At 45.5% G+C, this 23,698-nt stretch overlaps 1 protein-coding gene across 1 annotated transcript in view; it reads left to right on the top strand.

The window, feature by feature from the left end:
- Window positions 1–23,698, top strand: part of epha6 (eph receptor A6) — a 221,575-nt gene that overhangs the window by 45,448 nt on the left and 152,429 nt on the right. The window contains exon 3 of the mRNA XM_061225681.1: window positions 15,638–16,301. Coding sequence (XP_061081665.1) covers window positions 15,638–16,301 — 664 coding nt within the window. The remainder of the gene's footprint in view (window positions 1–15,637; window positions 16,302–23,698) is intronic.

The following is a 23,698-nucleotide window of genomic DNA, read 5'->3' as shown; positions in this document are numbered from 1 at the left end:
AAGTGACGTGCCTATTTTTTACATAAGCCTTTGGGAAAAAAACTAGCGCTTTTGAAGGTGCTGTATAGTGCTTATGGATGAGTTATACAGCTGTTATAAAGGATGTATTAACAGAAATCCAAACAATAACAAAAATGTAAGGACAATCGGTTATATAAGTGTGGCTTAGAGTCAGAGAAAAACATGAAAGGAATGTGTAATGTTGATTTACACTGCCCAGGTATTTTGGATTGAAGTGAACTCACTCACTCACCTTGAGCGATTTAGACCTCAGATATTGCAGATTGGTCAAGACATCAGTCATACTGGCCAATCAGCCGGCAGTTAAGCATTTGGTATTGCTGATTCTCACTGTACTAAATTTTACTGTACAAAATCTGCAAACTGCTGCATACTTGAAGAAAGATGTAGCATTATGGCCCTGTTCCCTGTTTACTAATGGAACCCAGGTGTTGGTCTCCTGAGAAATGTTTTCTTATCTTTCATAATTTTTCTCCTGTTAAATTGGCTCATTGCCTGTGCCCGACCATCTCTCTGCCTAATGGGATGATGCAGCCCTTATGCAACTGTCAGTGTTGGCTGAGCGTTTCAGGGTCAATTGATTGATCAATTTATCAAATCGATGGCAGAACAATTTTGCCATTACTCATGAGTACACTGCTCCATATCGTGTTTGGAAGCCAATAGTGCAAGTACATTTATTTCATCTGTGACAGTTTGATGTAGCTTGTGTTGCCCCAGGGAAATCAATGCTAAATTATTGACTGAATGTAAGAAACACAGTTGGAATTGCTTGAAATGTAATCACCATGACAAATTTGTAAATTCAATCAGCGTTATGAGAGATTATAGCCAAATGACCAAACTGTGTTGGTTAATGCCCAAAGCCTAAGCAATGTTCAGTTCAATAATGCAATGCTCAAGGCATACAGTTGGATTTAAATCTAAGCATTGCAAAAGAGCCTTGCTTTGATTCTATGGGTGTGTTATAAGCTAAATGGCAGCCTCTTGTGTTATTGCTTGTTTTCTTTCTCAGGTGTTATAGAAATCAATATACTCTTCTGACACATCAGGCAGTTTCTCTCAGGGTTGTTTGCTGCAGAGCCCTTGTTGTTACGGGTGAGAGTGTGCATTATTGCAGCATGTCAGGTTTTTCCCAGTGCAAACACACACTCACTCACACACACACACACACACACACACGCACACACACACACACACAATGATAACCCCTCTCTCTCTCTCTCACATGCACGACACACAATCACACACACCCACACTCACATACAATGACACACCACACACACACACCCTCTCTCTCTCGCACGCCTACACGCATACAGACACGAGCTCACACTTTCTCTCTCACATGCACGGCACAGAATCACACATGCACATGTAGCGAGTTAGAGATTTGAGTCAGAGGTGGGATTTGAACCCCGGCCTCTCACACGTCCAAAGATTTCCTAGACAACCGTGTTACCGATCAGCGAAAGGCCAAGGGTATCAATGCTATTTAGAATTTGAGGATTAGGTTATCAGTTGTCTCAGTAACCTGCTACGTGCCTTCACAGCACTTCACCATGCTTTTACTAGCGAATGAACTCAGCCAACACTGCTACACACTCACACACACACACTCACACACACACTCACACACACACTCACACACACACACACACACACACTCACACATACACTCACACACACTCGCACTCTCTCACACACACACACACACACACACACTCACACTCACACACTCTCTCTCTCACTCACACTCACTCACACACACACACACTCACACACACACACACACACACACTCACACTCACACACTCTCTCTCTCTCACACACACACACACACTCACACACACACTCACACTCACACACACACACACACACACACACACACACTCACACACACTCACACTCACACACTCTCTCTCTCACACACACACACACACACACACTCACACTCACACACTCTCTCTCTCACACACACACTCACACACACACACTCTCTCTCTCACACACACACACACACTCACACTCACACACTCGCTCTCTCACACACACACTCACTCACACACACACACACACGCAGTGTGATCTCATCCTCTTTCTGCTCTCCTGTCCCGGGGCCCGTCTGTCTTGTACTTGTCTGTCTGTCCCTCGTGGGACCCGTTATGCGCTGCCAGTCGCCAGGGCCCCCCCCGTCGCTGTCAGGGCCAGAGCCAAATAGAAATCTCTCTTTCCCGATGACAGGGAGGAGAGACGTTTTCAGAGGGCCAGAGCGGGGGATGCAGAAGACGAACGCGCCTTTCTCTGTCTCTTCACGCTCACGGGAGCTGCTTCGGTCTCCCATGATCCTCCTCTGATTGTTCATTAACGGAGAAATCGTGCGGGAGAGGGCAGGATGCCTTGTTGATTCTTTGCACCAGATAACAGGCTGTGAGGCGGTCTCATCGGAATAGGTCTGGGTTCCGTTCCGTTCGAAGGCTCTGTAGAATTCAGGGAAGCACGGGGTTAAACTGCACGGTCTATCCCGACAGAAATGCCCAAGAAGGGCTATCCAGGAAGCTTGCTAAATCGAAGCATTCCTATTGAGTTGGCTATTTAGGAAGAGCAAAAAAAAAAAAAAAGGTACACTAGGGAAAGGGTTACAGCAGTGCACGATCAAATCACCACCGGTGCCAGTGCAGACTGTGGCCAGTAGCCCCGCGAGGTGATGTGTAATTGGCAGTGGCATCACCCAGGGTTAGAGAGGGTTTAGTCAGCAGGGATCCTCAGCTCATTGTGCCTGCTCTCTGGAGAAGCCTGCGGGTCGGCCGGGCGCCGGTGAGTCCTCCTGTTAAGCCGCATACGAAATGTCTCCGTCTCGTCTCCGCGCGAGTCTGACTGCCGACCGACGGTGTGGGGAGAAGTAGCGTGGAATCACCTGCCTCTAAGGCTGAGGGTCCGGCACTGAGAGTCGACGTATGCGATCGGGCGTTCCAAAGAAAAGGGCAAAGAAGCGTTCAACAAACTACTGTACGCTTGTTAAATCACCCCTTCTACAGTATTGTGTTAGGGTCAATTCTGACTCGTTTTCAAGTTGAGATGCGTAATAAATACCATCTAGTTTTTTTTGTATTGGAACAAGACTTTGTGATATCCTCAGAAACAGCTATATAAACACAACAAAACCAATGGTCACCATTTTATTTGATTGTGAAGGTAGAGCTAGCTCCGTCACAAAGTGTGCTCACTCACTTGTAAACAAAACAATCAGCGGTTATAGTTCCAACTTTCTAACTTCGTCTAACTACAGCTTTGGAGTTACCATTAAAAAAAAGTGATTGTATGATTATGAATGGATAATAAGTTACTATTAATGAACAGTATGAGGTGAAAAACAATGAGATCTTTTTTTTAAGTGCTTTGTGCCAAGTTAAAACCCACAAAAGGTGCATGCAGCTTTCTAACATATTAGGAGGGTCACAAGAGCTCGACATTTTACATTTGTGAAATGGCAGAATTTTGGTTGGTGACAACTGTGATACTCATATGCTGGAGAAGCTTTAGTTGAAAGCCTGGCTCAAAGTTGTTTTGTTTTATAAATCAGCTGTCATTTCATTATTCATTATAATAGTCAGAATATTTCTGTGTTCCTGGCATAGCATCTGGCAGAAAATCAACAGAGAAGATCTAAAGAAAGGGTAAAATAAGCCCAATAATTTTCCAACTAATTCTCTAACTTGGGAAGATGAAGGTAAAATTAACAGGTCGGTATGCTGTGTTTTTATACCTACAAATAAAACCCACAACCTGTGACTTTGTATTAAAAGACATGCGTCTGAGAGATGGAGCGGATACGTAGATACAGTATATTGTACTGTACTTGGAAACGGAGACACTGCTTCCATGTGCAACAAAGACATCGCCGCTCCATAGAGAGGAGAATACACTGTAGTGATGAGGCCCGCGCTAAATGGCAGATAACATTGATTTCAGCCGCGTCTCTACCCACAGAGTGGGGCAAATGTGAGCTTCCAGGACTTTAGAAAATCAAAACCCTGTCAATACGGATCAAACGAGGTGAGTGAATTGTGAAACTGTACCACACAGGGATTTTGTTTGCCAAGGTCAGCTATTCTACTTTGTATTGAATACTACAGTTCACAGCAAGTGGCAAACTCACCAGCTGATTTTATTTCCTTGAGGAATTGCATGTGACACCAGCTACCCCACCCTGGATTCAAAGTGTTTATTAGAGAATATGCTTACCTACTTTGTGGAGAGGCTAGAAGTGTGTGTGTGTGTGTGTGTGTGTGTGTGGGTGTGGGTTGGTGTGAATGTGTCATTACTAATCAACACTCTATGTACAGAAGGGAGGTGTTGATGCAAATGTAATAAAAACAAATTAATGTCAAATGGAATTTGTTACAGCCTGTGACAATAATGAAAGAGAAAATTAGAAGGAAATAATGCACATTTTTAATTGCATTCATTTTCCTCAAAGCATAATGAACATCAGTGTCGGATGAAGATGGGGATATGGGAACGGTGGGGTACAGTACCTGAGATTACAGCATTCCCAAAGACCCAGTCTCATCAGCCCATGGGCCACTATCTGCTTTTAACCATCCAAAGTGACCTCCGTCTGCAGTCCAGCTCCGCAGCCCGCCTCTGGGGGTAGCTAAGAGCTGACAGCCTGCTCTCTGTTCTCAAGAACACAGCTATCGCAAGCCCACAAAGTCACGGTTCACCAATTCCTTGTTTGAATTAAGCATTGCAGTCCCCGACTGCAGATAAATGGATCTGAAGCATCTTGAAAGATTCCATATGAATGAAAGACACACACCCCCCCACCTCTGTCATATATCTGTTCACAGAAAATAAATATTTCCTGCTAAACAAAATATTTTCTTCTGGACAATTGTATTAGTATAAAATAACATAACCATCCTCATTTTTGAACGTACAATATGGGACATTTAATGTGCTATTTTATACTCTACAGCTTCCACGTCTTTGACAAGTGTGTGAATAATTATACAGGGCAATGCGGTTGTGTGTTTTGTAAAGTCTGTTTTCCCCGGGTGAAGGAATTCCTCAGCCCGGTACACCTGTTTGTGTTGTAGTAAAGCCGAAAGCCTTCATGCGGGGATGTGGGAAGGGCGGGCTGAGACAGATTGGCGTGTAACTCGCCTTTCAGGAGAGCTTGTGGACACGAGTCCAGCCATGTGTGGCTGCGTTCACAGGGGCGGCCAAGTACGACGTTTTCGTTCTGTTAAGAGTAAGCACGCTGGAAAGCTGGAACAATGTGTTTTAACGGATACAAAAAAAAAAAAAAAATGCCTGATGGTATTAGAAAAAATTTGAGACATGCTGCAGTACATTAGTGCAGTCTTTTTCACACAGCTCTGCTATGGGGGCTGTCTGTCTGAAGATGATGTTCGAGTTCACATTAATGTATTACATTAATGGCATTTGGCAGATGCTCTTATCCAGAGCGACGTACAGTTGATTAGACTAAGCAGGAAACAATCCTCCCCTGGAGCAATGCAGGGTTAAGGGCCTTGCTCAAGGTCCCAACGGCCGTGCGGATCTTATTGTGGCTACACCGGGGATCGAACCACCGACCTTGTGTGTCCCAGTCATGCACCTTAACCACTATGTTACAGGCCGCCCTGTTCAAGTTCACAATGCCATCATCTGCTTGGGATTTAGTTCTGCATTACACTGCACCACAGCTTCTTTTGAAAATATTTTGTGTCTCTACCTGGGAAGCTAAGCACGTTTAATTGCCCTGATTGTCTGAGCCCTAAAGATAATGGTGTTGCTTGGATGAAAATGATGTGAAATGATGTGATGGTTCCCTGGAAGAGAGTTGTGTTCACTTCAGTAAAGCAGGTCTTGCCTGTTTACCATTCTCCTCTGGGACCCTAGTGCTCACTGCCTCCAGGCACCCGACTTATCATTAAAAGCAGAGATTTAGCCAAGCAGGAGCGTATTGTTGATGTGGAAATCTTCCTACAATGGCAGCTCTGTGTAGGCGCTCTGTCCTCACATCTGTGCAGAAGTTTGAGATTCAACTTTTCAACTCTGCTTCCAAAACTCAACTTTTTAGATGAGGGAGCGGGGGGATCGGCCAGCTACAACTTTGGGGGATCAAAAGTTTGTTTAAATCCACTGAGAAGATTAGTCTCCCTCATTACTGTTTGTGTGCGTGTGTGCGTGCGCGTGCGAAACAGGTATATACCACTCAGTATGTGTGTGTTAAACCGCATGCTCCTATTGGTTGCTCTACACCTCTCATCTCACCCTGTCACTAGGCAGGGTCTGTGGAACTGAGAGTATGTTTCTTTGGCAGTACACAGGGAACAAGAAATGGCTTAAGAGGTATGAAGTGAGCTGTAATGAAACCCCAGATTATCTGCTTTTGACCTCGGGTTGTTTCCACTGTAAGCTGTAAACCTCGGTGGAAATAACTCTTGTTGAGAGAGACAGAGAGCACGCAGTGTGTTGAGATCCCAGCTCATGCTCGAGGGTTGGTGTCTGCTGATTGCTGTTAATTCCTTTAACTATGTGCTCCTAGTCCTGCTCCATCATTTGAGGAAGGTGCAGACTATTATGCATCATCCTGTGTGCCACATTCTGCCATTAAGCACATACTTTCACCTCATTGGCTGTTCATGTCGAATGACTGCTAAAATTTACCACAGCTAGCACAAAGCTGACTGCAGGTCCCATCAACCAGAGCACTACACAGATCCCTGCCACAACACATGCTCTCTTTAACCAAAATAAAAACTTACCTTTATTTCTGTTGAAGAAAAAGAGTGAATTGTCAAGTATGTAAACATGAATATTTGAATATACTTATTAAATTATTAATGTACTTTAACACATGCATGAAAATAGTCCTAATAGCTATTGAAACTGCTGTGATTTCCAGGCTGTTAGGCATGTCTAGAGCATAACTGCTTCTTTACAATAAGACAGCAAACACTAACTCCTTTGATACTGCTGCTGTGTGCTTAACCCAGTTACAGAGCTGGGAGACTGCAATCTCTCCAGTTCCTTTCATGATCTCTGTAGATTTCAGATGTTGACGGGGAACTACAGCGAGGTGCAGAGTGAGCTGGTCGGAAACCCCGATAGATGATGAAAATCAGTCTTTATGCCAACATCGTGAAATGAATTGCATTGTAATGCAAATGTGTTAGCATAGCAACATTATGCTTCGCGCTTCGGAAATGCTCGGAAGACGGAGTGTAATGTCATTTCAGGTGAGCCGCCCCCGACAGTCCCTCAGACGATGCAAATGGAGTCTCGACCTGTTTATTAGTGTAATATTATTGACTTATAATGGTTCCCGCTCCCATGATGGCCCATTATCTGAGAAGAGCGTGACTTATTGCTGAATCTTGTACGTTATGGCCTGTGAGGTTCCTCTGAGGAATCGACTAAATCATACATGAGCCAGTTTCTGATTTGTTCATTTTGAAACCGCTACCGCAGGAAGATGGTATAAAAGAGTTGCATGATTAAGAGGCGTTGGTGAGATCCTGATTTAAGTGTGAAGTATATGAAGTATACTGCCATACCATTAGTATTCTGAATGTGTGTAACACTAATAAACACAGGAATGCATGGAATAACTTGACCATTTCCTTCAGTGCATTCACTGATTCTACAACCCATGTGGATTTTATTTTATTTTAATTTATTTCTTTGCAAAATTCAGTTACCAGAAGAGATGCATGCTTGTGAAACACAGCAGGATTGAGTTTCACAGCTGTCAAAATGAAAATGCAAATGCAGTTGTTCTTGTACCATGCTCATTGCTCTTAGTACCATACTGACTTTGGGAACATTTATTCTTCCATGTCCAATCAAGACATGCATCGTACAGATTCAATTTACATTTTTCATAGCAATAATAATAATAATAATAATTAATCTGTCAGAATACGTATATTTGTAAGTACTGTATGTGATGTTATTTCACGTCAACTAGGAGGTTGAATTGAAGCTTTCTACGGACTAACTCCTGAAATACTGTTGAGATGAAGTGTGTTTTCTAGGAGTGACATATATCTCTTTATTAGTGCTCAATAAGATTTTGGCCATTTTCTGGAGATCAATGTGTGAGATGTAGGCGGCACTGCATCATGTCTCACTTCAGTCTGGGGCACATGAGCTGAATAACAACATCAGTGACATCAATTCGGTGTTTCAAGACTAAAAAAAGAAATCTGAAATTGTGTTTACCAGCGCAACCAAGTATTGCAACTTCAGAAATCAAATAAATGAATTCACCTTTTTTTTTTTCGTGGTGAAAATAAAAATGTTGCACTTGATTTTTCTTTCATGTTTATTTGAAATATGAAATGATTTTTAGAAATGTTGAATGAATCCAAGCTACTGTCAATGAAAAGCGCACTGGAATAGGTGAAGATTTAGAAGCACATTTCTGTGAATAGATGTAGAAGACCTGAGGGGAAAATAACCTGTTTCCCAGTGAGCCTGCTGCTCTGGCCCACACCCTGCCAGTCACATTTGTATGTAGGAGTGCAGACACGGGCAGGACCCCGTAGTTAGCCCCTGCTTTCCTAAATAAGCTTGAGGATGGTGTTTATGACTCTGAAGCGGGTGTCAATAAAAGGGTTCGATAGGGAGGCGGCGTTCATTATGACTATGGATCTCTGTTGTTTGATCAGACAGGAGATCAATCCCCAGCTGCAGTGCTATTCTTTCTCACCGCGGCTCGTAAATAGCTCACTGCCTCCCATTGTGGAGTGTAGTCATTCTAGTAAATAACACGGTACGCGGCATTAGTGTTCAGTTATTCTTTAGTCATTCTAGTAAATAACACGGTACGCGGAATTATCGTTCAGTTATTCTTTTGTCATTCTAGTATATAACACAGTACGCGGCATTAGTGTTCAGTTATTCTTTAGTCATTCTAGTAAATAACACGGTACGCGGAATTATCGTTCAGTTATTCTTTAGTCATTTTAGTAAATAACACAGTCCGCTGCATTAGCGTTCAGTTATTCTTTAGTCATTCTAGTAAATAACACGGTACGCTGCATTAGCGTTCAGTTATTCTTTAGTCATTCTAGTAAATAGCACAGAACTCAGCGTTAGTGTTCAGTTATTCTTTATTAATTCCTGTAAATAACACAGTACACAGTGTTAGTGTTCAGTTATTCTTTAGTCATTCCTGTAAATAACACCGAACTCAGCGTTAGCGTTCAGTTATTCTTTAGTCATTCCTGTAAATAACACAGTATGCAGCATTTGCGTTCAGTTATTCTTTATTCATTCCTGTAAATAACCCGGCTCCCGGCATAACAGTGTTAGTTATTCTATAAATATCTCCCTGCCCTGTATTACAGAATTTAGTTAACAGTGGAAATAACTCAAGGCCCCTCATCATTGGGTTTTTATTATTCCTGTTCAGACCTTGGTATCTCTGTTTGAAAATATGTATTTGAAAAAAATAGTTTTATTAGGATATATTCTCAAAATACTATTTCAATAAATGCTTTTTCTACAAAAGCAACGTAATTATCTTCTATATGGTAATTATTTTAAGTGCATATATTCTGCTGATTATTAGAATACATTAATGCAATTTACATTAATTCAATTAAGCCTTGATGGATGTTGCATTGGTGCTTATTCCAAATGAGGCAATAATAACATTAATTTATTTGAAATTCATTTAAAAAATCCACATTCAGATCTTTGAGTACTAGCTTCCAAATATTTGCACAAAAATGTATTTGAACTATTTGTCCAATTTGTCCAATAGTTTTGACTATTTCCTTTCTGTATTTAATTATTTACTTTGAAATAACAGTACATTGAATGGGGCACTGGCTGAGTACGTGGTTAGCGGGCATGTTGGCTGACTCACTGGTGTAGCTACAGCCGTACATGCAGTGTAGCTGCTGTTGGCTGACTCACTGGTGTAGCTACAGCCGTACATGCAGTGCAGGTCCTGTTGGCTGACTCACTGGTGTAGCTACAGCCGTACATGCAGTGTAGCTCCTGTTGGATGACTCACTGGTGTAGCTACAGCCGTACATGCAGTGTAGCTCCTGTTGGCTGACTCACTGGTGTAGCTACAACCGTACATGCAGTGTAGCACCTGTTGGCTGACTCACTGGTGTAGCTACAGCCGTACATGCAGTGCAGGTCCTGTTGGCTGACTCACTGGTGTAGCTACAACCGTACATGCAGTGTAGCACCTGTTGGCTGACTCACTGGTGTAGCTACAGCCGTACATGCAGTGCAGCTCCTGTAGGCTGACTCACTTACAGCGCATTCACTCTCAGACCTGATCTGTCAGGATCTTCTTTTGCTGTTTCTCTCACGGCCCTTAAGCCTCCCTGCCTCTCAGTTCTCTTTGAACTGTGGTCAGCATAAGGGGCTGGACTGTTTGAATTTACTCAGTGGAACCAAAAGTAGTAAAAGAACAGATTTATACCGTGATTTAAAAAAAAGAATACAATTCAGAGCCAAGCTTTCGCTTTAAACAAATCCTGGCCCATTAGCTTCTGTAGCAAGGAATCATAACATGCTTTAATTCAGTCCAACAGAAAATCAGACTTTTAAAATGGCACATAAAATACCTCCATTACGAGAACGCAGCGGAGTTTAAAAGTGAAATTCTTCATTTCTCCTCGCTCCAGAGTGCTTATGGCGCTGCGGTTTGGGCGATAACAGGTGGAAGTGCCGCTGAATAGGAGCTGCTTTAAACGTCTTCAAATCTTTAATGGAATTACTCTGGGCTCTGACAGCTGACAGTAAATAATTGGGCTTCTTGCAGTGACAGTGCTGGAGAGGGGCCTCGCATTCCGGCTGAATCAATCTCCTTGGCGGTTGTAGCTCGCACATCGTCAAAGTTGTTGGGAGGCTGGAATGTCGACGTGGATCGACACCTTGTCTCCCGAGTGGAGTGGCTTGCGGTTCGCCTATTGGGTGCAGGAGGCCCCTCCCACAGGCTCAAAGCCCATTGGCTGTGTGTTAGAGTGATGCCCACAAACTGAATTCCGACTCTGCTAACAGCCATGTTTCCTGTCTTGGGATTCTGCAGTGGTATGAACAGACCTGTTGTTTTGTCTGTCCTGACCTGTAACTATACTGTACCTGATTTAGGCTGGGCTGTCTCCTTGGTGCAGATTCTCTGGTCAGGGGCCTGCAGTCAGCTTGGAGCTGCTGCACTTGAAGCTTATTCTTTGATGCAGTGGCTGCCAAGTCATGACTATGATGGTGCATTCTCCTTTGGAATATAAATACAGAATTTTAAAGTGAGATTTCCAATGTTTTATTAAAACATGTTTTTTTTGTTTCATCGTGTGAAAAATTCGATCCATTATTGGAGCCTTTATTGGCTCTGTTATTCCCTTATTCCCAGTCGGACTGTTAGCGCTGGATCTGGGCCCCGCGTTTCAGACCACTCTCTGCGCTGGCGTCTCTCTCCCAGGGCCATTACCCAGCAGGCTCGTAGAGACCCGCACGGGGCCCTGCACGCCTGCCGCACTGCACCTGTCAATACCGCTCACGGTCCCGCCTCGCGACTACAGCCCCGCGCCCAGGGAGCGCACGCCGCCGAGCCGCCGCAGCACGTCTGCATGGAACACGCCTTTTTATTAAGCCGTCTCCTTCGTTCCAGCTGCTCGCTCTCTTCCCGTGTCCGCCGCGGTTACCTGCACGGCCGCGGCGTCCAGTCTCATTACGGGAGGGCACAGTGGGGGCAGTTCCCTCTCCCCCCTTTCGGCAAAATCAAATCTATATTGAGGACTGATGCTTCGCTGATTAGTTGAATCAGGTGTTTTACCGCCGGGCTTGAACGGAGGTCTGGGTGCACGCCTGCCCTTCTCCGATGAGAACGGACCTCCCTGCAGCCGAGCTCCTTTTCAGATGCTCGACCCGGGCTGAATCACACAAGTGTTACACAAAGAACGCCGCTCACAACCAAACGAAGGCGTTGATCCAGCCACTCATTTGACTGACTACATTAGTGATGGACATATCTTATTGCGTTTCTAATTTTTCTGAGTTGAGAAGTACGGATATTCACAACACTTTTGCCAACCTGCAAACCTGTGTGTACGTGCAGTGTAGGAATTGTTGGATATGGGTTCAGAATAAAAGAACAAGGCGCACACACGCACTTACTGTAGCCCTGCGTCTTACCTCTTTCCTGTGTGCTTTCCCTAAGCCCACCGCACTCGCCGTTTCCAGGAACTGGAAAATATCATCAGAGGGATGACTGGGTTGCAGCTGTTTTGAATTATTAAAAACAAACCTGACCAGTCTAATGAAAGCCCAAAATCCCCATCCAATGAGCCCTGATTGCTTTTGGGCTCGTACTGGCGAAATCGCAGTGCGTCGAGATCCAAATTCAACTCATTAACATGATACAAAGAATGTGATGAAAGGCAGAATTGATCATCGCTGTAGAAGGGTTCTCTCTTCTGCTGCGATATTGGATTTACTTTACATGAATAATGAACGGTGCACAGAGGAGCTCACTCCACTGAACTGTCCAGGGGGTGGGCGGCAGACGGAAGCAGAGAAACAATTAGACCCGCAGATATGGAATGATTTCACTATTTGTATTAATGTTGGATTCGCAGTGCACCGTTCGCATGAAAAAAATGTAAGTAAAATAAGTCGCTTCTTCCGTTTCTTCCGAAGCCTTCCAAAGATATTTTCCGGAAACCAAAGAGCAGGTGCCGTGTTTTGGAGGGATTCCACTCTGTGATAAATAAAATAACACTGAGAAACAAAACTGGATTCCCCCCCCCCGCTACCATTGTGTAGTAACAACAGTAAACTGCCACGTTGCTTATTAAAAGAGCCGACTTATCAATGAAATAATTGCTGAGAATGACTAAGCCTCCTTTGCAGGCCTGCTACGCGGTGGTTAATGAAGAGCTGTTGTTTCCCTGTAATTAATTACAAGACTGAGAAAAGGAGGGAGAGCAGCACTATCCGGTGCCTCTCTCCTTAACTGGAGTTGCAGTGTTATACATCTATTAGACAGTAATTAGAAACCAGCATAATTATGCAACACAGGCCATAGATAATCACACCATTGGCCATTATGTAACTCTACCCTGTCGCCTATAAAAATCTCCCCATTGAGAGCGCAATATGATGTACGCAGACGGTGGTAAGAAAAGAAAAGAAAAAAAAGTGAGAATTGCCGCCTTCCTGCAGGGGGTAGGGATTGGGGGTCCCATAATTGGTCCTTCCTGGTCTTGATTGCCACAGGGGTAATGTGGATGCAAGTGTGACATTTAAGCCGGTCGCTTCATTCGCTTCATTGAGTTCCCCAATTCTGGAGAGCCATCCCCATCCATGCATCACTGGCGTCCTAAATAATTAAAGGTTTAAAGCGAAAGGCTGCTCAACAGTATGGGCAGTCGTGCATTTTCATCCTGTCTCTGTGTGTGTGTGTGTGTGTGTGTGCGCGGGTGTGTGTGTGTCTGTGTGTGAATGTGTGTGTGTGTGTGTGTGACTGTTTGTCTGTGTGTCTGTGTGTCTGTGTGTCTGTGTGTTTGTGTGCGACTGTGTGTGTGTGTGTGTGTGTGTGTGTGTGTGTGTGTGCGACTGTGTGTGTGTGCCAGCGTGGCCACACTGCTGGAGTTCACTGTGAGACCTGCTCCTGTGTGCGTGTGTGCGTGTGTGCGTGTGTGCGTGTGTGCGTGTGTGCGTGTGTGCGTGTGTGCGTGTGTGCGTGTGTGCGTCTCCACGACGACTGCAGCGACTCTCACAAGCGGGCCCTTTGAGTGTACACTGGACACAAAATAAATGCCCTGATAACGTGGAATGGCAGCAGCAGTGATGTGCATAGAAATGGCCCTTAACCTGCTCTGCTCTGCTCTGCTCTGCTCTGCTCTGCCCGCCTCAGCTGCTCACTGGTGGGGGGTGTGAGGGGGGGGGGGCAGCGCCGTGCTCCAGCGAGCCCTGCCACTCCGTTCATTTACTTCATTTTGTTTTAGGGGTCACTCGGGGTCACATTACGGCTCTTCGTGTTCGACAGAGTATAAATCCGCGGCGCTGAAGCCCTGTGGCTGTTGTTATTTTTATTCCAGCCGCGCGGACCCGCCTCGGCTCGTTAACGGGGCGCGCCCTGGGGCGCGCTTTATTACGCGGGTCTCCGGAGCCCGCGCGGAAGGCGGAGAACCTCGCGGCGTTCGCGGCTGTTTGGCCGAGGGGCACGACGCGCCCGTTAAATCTGCGCCTGTTCGACACTAAACGCGACGTAATGGAGCAGATTTATTTCGGGGCAAAGTGAGACTAATTGATCAGAAAAAGAGCGATTGCAGACGACGGCGCCGCGTCTCGCTGCCGCTCCCGGATCAGCCGGCGTACGACGGCGCATCCGTTTCCTCCGCCTCCGTTTCCTCCGCCTCCCCCCTCCTGCTCCGCGTATTTATATTTCACCAGATAATAGCAGGGTTTTAATCAGGATATGTCTATTTATCCAGATAATGAGAGGGTTTAAGAACAGAAGGATTTATGGTGACACGACCAGGCTCTCCAGCCCATCTTGGCTCATCAGTATTGCACACACACTCTCTGCAGAAGTTTTTTTTATCCTGCCGAAGAATATAAGGATGGTATCAGAATAGACAGATTTTAGCACAGGCTGAGGGGATGTTATCAGAATATTTATGTTACCACAGAATGAGAGGGTGTAGTCAGAATATTTAATCACCAAGTATATTAAATGCAGCTATGTAAAGAATGGATAATACAAGGCTCATAAGCATGCCAAAACTATTAAATAGAACATTCATAAAGCCACTTTCATTATACACAATGTGTGCTAAGATGTGCTTTGACGTGTTGTGCAGATTTTGAATGCAGCAAACAATGTCACTTCACATTGTAACAAAGCTAATATGTAAATGCCTATGAGCAGCTTTAAAAACATTATAAAAGCAGCTTTATAAACTGTTTATAAAGCCTTCATAACTGCTTTATTTCAGCTGGTACTCAGTCTAATATCAGTTAAGTCATGGTAATGAATACTTTATGTATACTCAGTGACCACTTTATTAGGTAGACCTGCACACCAGCTTGTTAATGCAAATTTATATCAGCCAATCATGTGGCAGCAACTAAATGCATAAAAGCATGGATGGGGAAGAAATGTGATCTAGGTGACTTTGTCTGTGGAATGATTGTTGGTGCCAGACAGGGTGGTTTCATCATCTCAGAAACTGTTCTTGGATTTTCATGCACAACAGTCTCTTGAGTTTGCAGAGAATGGTGCGAAAAACAAAAACATCCAGTGGGCAGCAGAAATTCCTTGTTAATGAGAGAGGTCAGAGGAGAAGGGCCTGATGGGTCGAAGCTGTCAGTCAAGCAAATAACCATGCATTACAACAGTGGTATGCAGAATGTCTGAACACACAACACGTCAAACCTCTAAGTGGATAGGCTACAGCAGCAGAAACTAAATGAGTCCAAAAAAAGTCAGAGAGCATGAAGTGCTCACTGAGTGAATATATCTTGTGTTCTTTGTGTTTAAATTAATGAACTTTGAAAACGAATAATTATACTGTAGCGGCGAAATGTGATGTGCGGTGAGTGACCTCCCCTTCCCCTCTCTCCGCAGTGGGACGCCATTACGGAGATGGACGAGCATAACCGACCCATCCACACCTTCCAGGTGTGCCATGTGATGGAGCCCAACCAGAACAACTGGCTGCGGTCCAACTGGATCTCCCGCGAAGCGGCGCAGAAGGTGTTCGTGGAGCTGCGCTTCACGCTGCGAGACTGCAACAGCATCCCCTGGGTCTCGGGCACCTGCAAGGAGACCTTCAACCTCTTCTACATGGAGACGGACGAGTCGCACGCCATCAAGTTCAAGCCCGCCCAGTACACCAAGATCGACACCATCGCCGCCGACGAGAGCTTCACGCAGATGGACCTGGGCGACCGCATCCTCAAGCTCAACACGGAGGTGCGGGAGGTGGGGCCCATCGCCCGGAAGGGCTTCTACCTGGCCTTCCAGGACATCGGGGCCTGCATCGCCCTGGTGTCTGTGCGCGTGTACTACAAGAAGTGCCCCTTCACCTTCCGCAACCTGGCCACCTTCCCGGACACCATCCCGCGCGTGGACTCCTCCTCGCTGGTGGAGGTGCGGGGCGCGTGCGTGAAGAACGCCGAGGAGCGCGACACGCCCAAGCTGTACTGCGGAGCGGACGGGGACTGGCTGGTGCCCCTGGGACGCTGCGTCTGCAGCCTGGGCTACGAGGAGCTGGACGGGACCTGCCTCGGTCAGTGCCCCCGCCCGTCTCTACGCCCCCCGCTCCCTCCCTCTCGCCTTTCTCCTCGCTCTTTATCCTCCTTCCCTCTCTCTCTCTCGCTCTCTCTTTATATCTCTCCCGTCCTATACCTCTCGTTTCCTATCCTCTTTTTTTTCCTCTCTTGTCTCTCTTCAGCCTTTTTCTCTCTCCCACCTCTTTTTGCGCCTTTACGGCACCGTCCTTCCTTTCTACCTCTCTTGTCCTTTCTCTCCTCTTTTTCCTCTTTCTCTCACTCTCCGTGTCTCTCACTGCGTTCAGGGAAACGCGTCTGATGCTTGGTAGATTATGAAATGGTGAGACTGGTGTGAATATTCTGCATACGCATGGAGCAGCATGCGGATGCTACGTCATTGGCTGAGCTGAGCAGGGGGTTAATATCAAGGTTTTTTATGACTCATTTGCAGACAGTTGAAAGCGAGTTTACCTTGAATCCCCTCTGTAGGATGCACGTAGTCTCCCTGCTGATCTCCTTTGTTCTGCTTCGTTATTTACACTGGCGATGCAGAGTGAATGTGTAAGATGCTGTAACAATGCCTGTTCTCAATGCGCACCATTTAAGGAGTGTGTACTGTGAAGTGGGCCATGTTTCTCCTGGCCCGTGTCACAGCCCTGCACTGGGTAATGGTATAGAACAGACCGGATCAGGCAACACGGGCAGCGGGTCATCAGAGAGTTGTGCCGGAAGCTTCCACCCCTAGTGCCCCCTTAAGCAGCTGCCCTAGGAGATTTGGGTGGGGGTTCAGCCCTGTATATTGTGGTCAGGGCGGTTGGTAACATTGCTCCGCTGGTTGCTCTCAGCAGCTATGGCTCCTTTGGACATGGTCTAAGACAGCCGGCCTTTACAACACGTACATACACATACAGCTGTGACCCTGCATTGTATTGTCCCCTCCGGTCCTTTTTCGATGGAGAGTGCTGATTGGCTGTTCAGGCAGTGGGGCTTCACTCCCCGTAACTCTGGGCTATCGGAACATCAGCGGAGACGCAGACAAGCACGTCCGCAAAGAGTCGTTATCCGACCCATCGCCGGTCCGCCAAACTTTTTATTAACGACGCCTCGATGCAGACTCATTCAAATGGGACGGGGAAGGGAGGTCTTGCCTTTATCTCCCACCCCGGGCAGCGCTGGCAGAGAAGAGAGGTGCCCGAGTTAGGGACACCTCTGGGTAAACCCCCTCCCCCCCCCCCCCCCGCTCCTCTCCCGCCCCCGCCCACCCCTGAGGCCCTATCAGCGGAATGAATCACCCGATAGATTAAGGCCACAGCCTCCGCCAGGCTGGCAGCTGTCAAGCTGCGCGTCTGTAATGGGGCTGCGGGCTGAATGGGTAAGCAGCTCCTGAGCCCCGGCTGCAGACAGCCCGGTTTTTAGGTGCGTCTCGTTCCTCCGGATCACAGTCTGTCTGAAAGCTCCCATCTTCCCCCCGCCGCGCCTTGCTGCTGGGTGCCTTGCTGCTAAAGATTAGCCTCGCTATCGCTGAAGCATTTTGATCATACTCAGCTCCCGTCGGCCCCCGGGGCTATCTGCGGTAGTGCCCCCAGCCCGCCCCCCTCTTTGATGCCTTCCCCACTGCCGACTAGGTTTTGCCCTAGAAATGGAGATTTGCTTTGGAATTTGGTTTCTGGTATTTGTGCTGAGTGGCTACATACGCCTCTGGAATGCTGCTTTTCTGCCTCAAAGGCAGTAGGGGCTGCACTTAGCAGAAGTGGCTCATCATGAAGTCGCACGCTGGTTTGGTGATTACACCCCTCGGCTGCCCAATCTCTTCTGCAGCAGCGCAGTCCGCCATGTTGCTCTGAATTACCATAGACATATAGCCCCTTTCGCCACACTCGACACATGACAAACCGTCGCCGTAATTCCTGAAGTGTCACTTTCAGAAACGATGACGACAGGTTCCGACCTATGACTGTGTGAGCCCCGCAACTAACCAAGGATCGAATTTAGCTCGGGCGAAGGTTTTTGCGTGCTTGTCCTTCTGACGTTTGTGAAAAGAAGTTAGTATGGCTAAATAAATAATGCTCGGTGGAGAGACTAGATCAGCCGATAAATGAAACCCAAGTTACAAAGACAGTAGTACTACTCTCACTTCTGCTTTATTCTGGTACGGGTTGACCAAGAATCTCCAAAATAGCGCCTATTTATTAACCTTTGTTTTATCTCCAATTTGATTTACATAGACTTTTAGTAGATTATATCTAACTTAGGTAGATTTCTTATTAATAATTTAGACTTGATTACGAAGGAATCCTGTACTGAATCCAAATTTAGTAATTCCAGATTTAGAGACATAGCTCCCCAGGTGGTCAAGGGTTCAGGATAGGTGGCTTTACGGGGGCAGGTTTCCACAGTTTTCCCTAGGTTCCTGGATGGTTACCAAGTCCTAGGGAGACTGCTGTGGAAATTAGACCATTGCACCAGTCACACTGAGACAAGAAAAATTATATTAAACATGAATATAGAACCTGAACCTGCTTTGTCATGAAACATTCCATTCTTTATGTGTTTCAGTGACTGAGAATGTGACAGGGGGTGATTCAGAGGAGTCAGGAGAACAGATGTCTCTGTCAACCCTTCCCACACCCTAAAAAGGTGCAGGGAAGGGACTGTCGCCCACAGGAATTGGGAACATGTGTTGTTGTGGAAAGTTGTGAACTTTATGACACCACTGCCAGAAGACCCCTTCACCTACTCACTGATGGCGTGCAAAAGTACAATTTTAAAGGGTATTACAGTCAGTCTGCATTACGATTGACTCTTCAAAAGTCTGAGATTCTCTCCGTTTCGTGGGGTGGCGTCTGAGCCTGAAGGAGAGGAATGGCCATTTTGGACCCAGGACCCGGGGTGGGGAGGGGGGAGTCATCCAAAGGTCAGCGCCCCTCCTCCCACCCCCCAGCCCCCTGCACAGGACATTGCAGTGAGCAATTTCAACCTTGAAACATCAAAAGCTGCACTTTAATCTTTTAAAGACTGCAGGGTTCCATTGCGCTTAATCGGATACAGGGCCCTGGAAGTAACCGGCAGAGAAGGATAAACTGATACATTAATGTTCCAGTTTCCATTTAAAGTTTCATTTTTTTTTGAACCGTCGCATACTTTTCAAGGAGATCCTTGTTCATCATCTCGACCTATAGGAATTAGGATAGTACATTTGTTTCTAATATTAATGTGGAATGTAACATCTTCAGTCAGTGTGTCGATGTAGCCAACTTGCCCGGTTATTTCTGGAGAATAACAAGTCTAAAAGCAATTTACGGAAGAAGTGTGTGGTCTAAGTAATCCCCGCCAGTGTGAAAAAGGTTTTATTCACAGGGAAAAATCCCATTGAAGCCTCCCGATGAATTGATTTAGAGATGAAAACACAACTGTGATTCTGAACAATTCTCAAACAAGCCGGAACATTAGGGTTAAGGCGGTCACAGAGTGAGACCTTCATTCAACACAATGCCATGATTGCTTTTGTTTGTTCCTGTTGCATCAATTTTCCTCATTTGCCATTATGCATTATGTCAGTCTCCCCATAGCCCCGCCTCCTCAGGGGCTGTTTATTGGTTACTGACAAGCTGTGTGATTGGACAGACAGGCCAGTCTGAACCCTGTGAACGCACCCACAATGCTCTCGATCTTTCTCAGATTGCTTTGAGTTTAGTCTTTAACAAGTAGAGATTTCCCTTGAAAAGGAGATATTATGGATTCTAGTGATATTCTAAGAAAATATATCGCAGAAGGTCCTATGTAGGTGGCAACACTCTTCTCAACACCTCTGGGGAGATGAACAGGAGGTTCCTGAACAGGTCCAATCTTTCCTAATTTACATTCAGAGGAGGTTCCCATCTCCATCATTCACTGACATTTTCAACGCATGGGTTTTAAACGCAGGCTACTTTCAACTGGAATTCAAAGGCAGATAACATGACCGGGCCCTGCAAATTTGTCTTTACAAATTTCACTTAATTCAATTAAGTTCATACAATCTCCTATGTCATTGCGCTAATGCACATAATTTCACACAAAATGGAAATGACAAATAAGTACGTTAAGACGGCAATAAAGAAACTTTGAGGTACTTGTTATGTTCTTTAAACATACTGTAATGGATGTGTATCGCTATGCGTTGTACTGTACGTTACTTTCCGCACAGTTTCCGGTTGATGAACTGCTAGCCACTAATCGCTTAAATTGCAGTGCGCTTCTTAAAGCGGGGAACATGTTTCATGCTGGAGGAAGCCTAGGACTGTGCCAGATTAATCTTATCTGGCCTCATTTCCCAAGCTCTGTACGGAGACTACATCACTAATTGCCACCATTTATTAAATGCACAGCTAAAGCAGAATAGTTTCTGTTTCCCTTAAATAACTGAACGGGGCCTTCGCAATTAAAATATCTGCTAAATTAAGCCATCTCGCGCATTAACAAGCAGGAAACATAATCTCAGTACCCTCTTTCCCAAGAATGAAATATCCTGCAACTGCCTTTGCCGGAGCCGGGCTCCTTTTTGAAAGGTTTCTCACCTGCCATATATCAAAGGCCTCTGGTTTTGTCAGCTTCGCAGTGATTAGAGCAGAGTAATTGAAAGTAAATTTTCTTAAGGTCGCACAGCAGGCAGATAAAGAAGACTCCCCTCTCACGTGGCGTTGTGTCTGCAGACGCTCCCTGGCCTTGCTGTTTTCATCCTTGCCACCGGGTTCCGGGAACGTGTCGGATTCTGCCCACTTATGATGGACCATCGCAGCGAAGACTACATGACGTGCAGTTGTCTCAAGACATATGGAGCTTTCAGATGTGAACTGTGTACAGCTGCTTTCTGTCTGGCCAACAGCTGTTTTCCTGTTTGATTAAAAAGCCCCCCCCCCCCCCCCCCATTGCTTAGCTAGTTAATTTATTATTCCCCATGTTGGGCCGTAGCAAAGGTGGCCAACTGAGGTCCTGGGCCGCTGCAGGGTCTGGTGGTTTCTCAGATCGAAAAGCAATTCAGGAACCATGTTGAGTGAGTTTGCTGCTTAATCCAAGGCTTTAATTCATCAATTAACCGCTGATTAAAAAGACAATCGCTACACCCTGTAGATCTCTAGGACCACGATGGCCTTGCGGTCAATGCAGCTTAGTTGTCCTGTTGATGTTAAATTTACAGAGACTGAAATGTAACTGAAACGAGAGCTTTCTGAGTGATACTCAATCTTACTAGCCGCTCCCATTTTTTGTGTAAGTGCCAGACAGGTGCGTGTGTGTGTGTGTGTGTGTGTGCGTTATTTTATGTGATTTGTTCTGTTATTACAAATATTTATGTCTGGCGCGATACATGTTTGTGTGTTTTCTCATGACTGCCCGCATGTCATTGCAGTCTTTTGAAAGCTGGCAGAATTATTTCTCCCCTGTCTGGTCGGTGACATCTCAGGACTGGATGCGTTTATTTCCCTGGTTAGATGAGAAAAGGCTGCGTGTTTCTGGGTTATCTGGCCTTTCTTGGCGAAAGCAGGGGCACTCAGTGGACATTAATAGTGTCATGTACTCCTCCTGCACTCCTCTTTTCACTGACATTTTAAGGGCTGCTCCAGAGCCGGTGTCTGAGCCTCTGAGGCCCGAACGCAGACTTGCGAACGGGAGAGAAGCCCGTTCTGACGGGACCTTGATTTCCTGTCGCTCAGGAGGCTGGGTGTTTCCTACAGTTCACTCAGAACGAATGCGCGCCCAGCAGCACTTAGGAGCCAGGCTTTTAGGTGCCGTCAATTCCTGGTTTGTTGTTACGAGCACTTTGCTTTGGCAAAATTTCTTCTTTGGGCTCGTCCGGTGAGGAAGGCTGTGAGTATTTCTTGTTTTGCAGTATTGGTCGCATGATGAAACGTCTAACATCTGCTCATTTGTTAATCAGCTAACAGTCATTTATATCCCACTCTATAAAATGCATCAAAGATGACAGACTCTAAAAAGCTGTGTAATTAGGTTTTAAACAAAAGCTGCATATGTAGTATAGTAAGCTTTAAATTACTACAAAGTGCATGATATATATACCGTGGTGTATATTATGTCCTACTTTTTTCCCCTCATTTCTTATTTTTAGTATGTTAACACTAGATGTATAGTCACAAGTCTAGAGGAAATAACAGGCAGACAACTTAGGACTGTATAGATTTCACTGTTCAAACAACAAAGCCACCAAGGTTATGATTGTGTCTGTATCAGAAAGTTAAAACCGCCTTTGTCATCTATGAACTTCTTATGCCAAATGTTAAATAGTTTGATTGCAGTGTGGATAGGTCGCACACAGATGTCAGGAGAGGACTTAATGAGCCCGATCATGGTTGATGGGTTCCTTCTGCTTCGTTTATTGCCTGGCAACACATTCACGGACTAGCAGACACAGTGAATACGCTCTGAAACTACCTTGCACCATTACTGATTTCTTTAAGGTTTACTTCAATCTGCTAATTTACTGTTCATAAAAGCTTATTTTGTAAATAAAACAAAAGCTAAAAAAATGTAAGCTTACTATTATTTGGCCTATATTATTTATTACAATATCACAGCTTCAGTATGATATTTATTTAATGTAAGCTTATATTCTAACATTAACAACTAAATTAAAAAAAATATTGTTAAAATGTGTGACAGAAACAACGACTAAATGAGCTTCGTTAAATTCTTAATTGTTTTGTATGTTTCTATATAAAATTAAATCAAACTGTTTCTCCTATTACGTGGCCTGCAGTCAGGTGAACAACCACTTTCAAGCAACCATACATCCTTTTTCGTATAGTGGTATAGTGTTGTATCGTGGTACAACTTGCAGTAGCCTCTGAGAATCAAAACATTCACTTCATATGTGCTTCCACCCTCACAACTGAATCTCATATTCCCGGGGAACATTTGTGCCCCTGGCCAAACCCTCATGATTATATGGGCTCCAGAGTGCAATGACAGGCTCACGGTAACACTGCATGTACAGTAACGCGGCACTATTAACGGTGTGTAGAAGAGGTGTTTCGATAGAGCGGTAACAAAAGTCTGGGGACATATAAGCTGGGGCTCTTTCTGTTGGATGTGAGCTAATTATGACTATCTGTCTTGTAGAGGCTGATAGTGCTTCAGCTCTATGGCCCAGCAGTGGTGTCGTAGCTTAGCAGAGGTCACGCCTGCGGGGTATGTTCAGGAGCTTCTCTCAGCCCAGGAGCCCATCCCACTCACAGTACCACACCCACACTCACAGTACCCACAATCACATTACCCCACTCACAGTACCCCACTCACACCCACAGTACCCCACTCACAGTACCCCACTCACAGTACCCCACTCACAGTACCCCACTCACACCCACAGTACCCCACTCACAGTACCACACCCACAGTACCACACTCACAGTACCACACTCAC

This window comes from Conger conger, chromosome 17 (assembly GCF_963514075.1).
Source record: "Conger conger chromosome 17, fConCon1.1, whole genome shotgun sequence".
Taxonomy (NCBI): Eukaryota; Metazoa; Chordata; class Actinopteri; order Anguilliformes; family Congridae; genus Conger; species Conger conger.
This window is presented reverse-complemented; position numbering and strand designations above follow the sequence as displayed.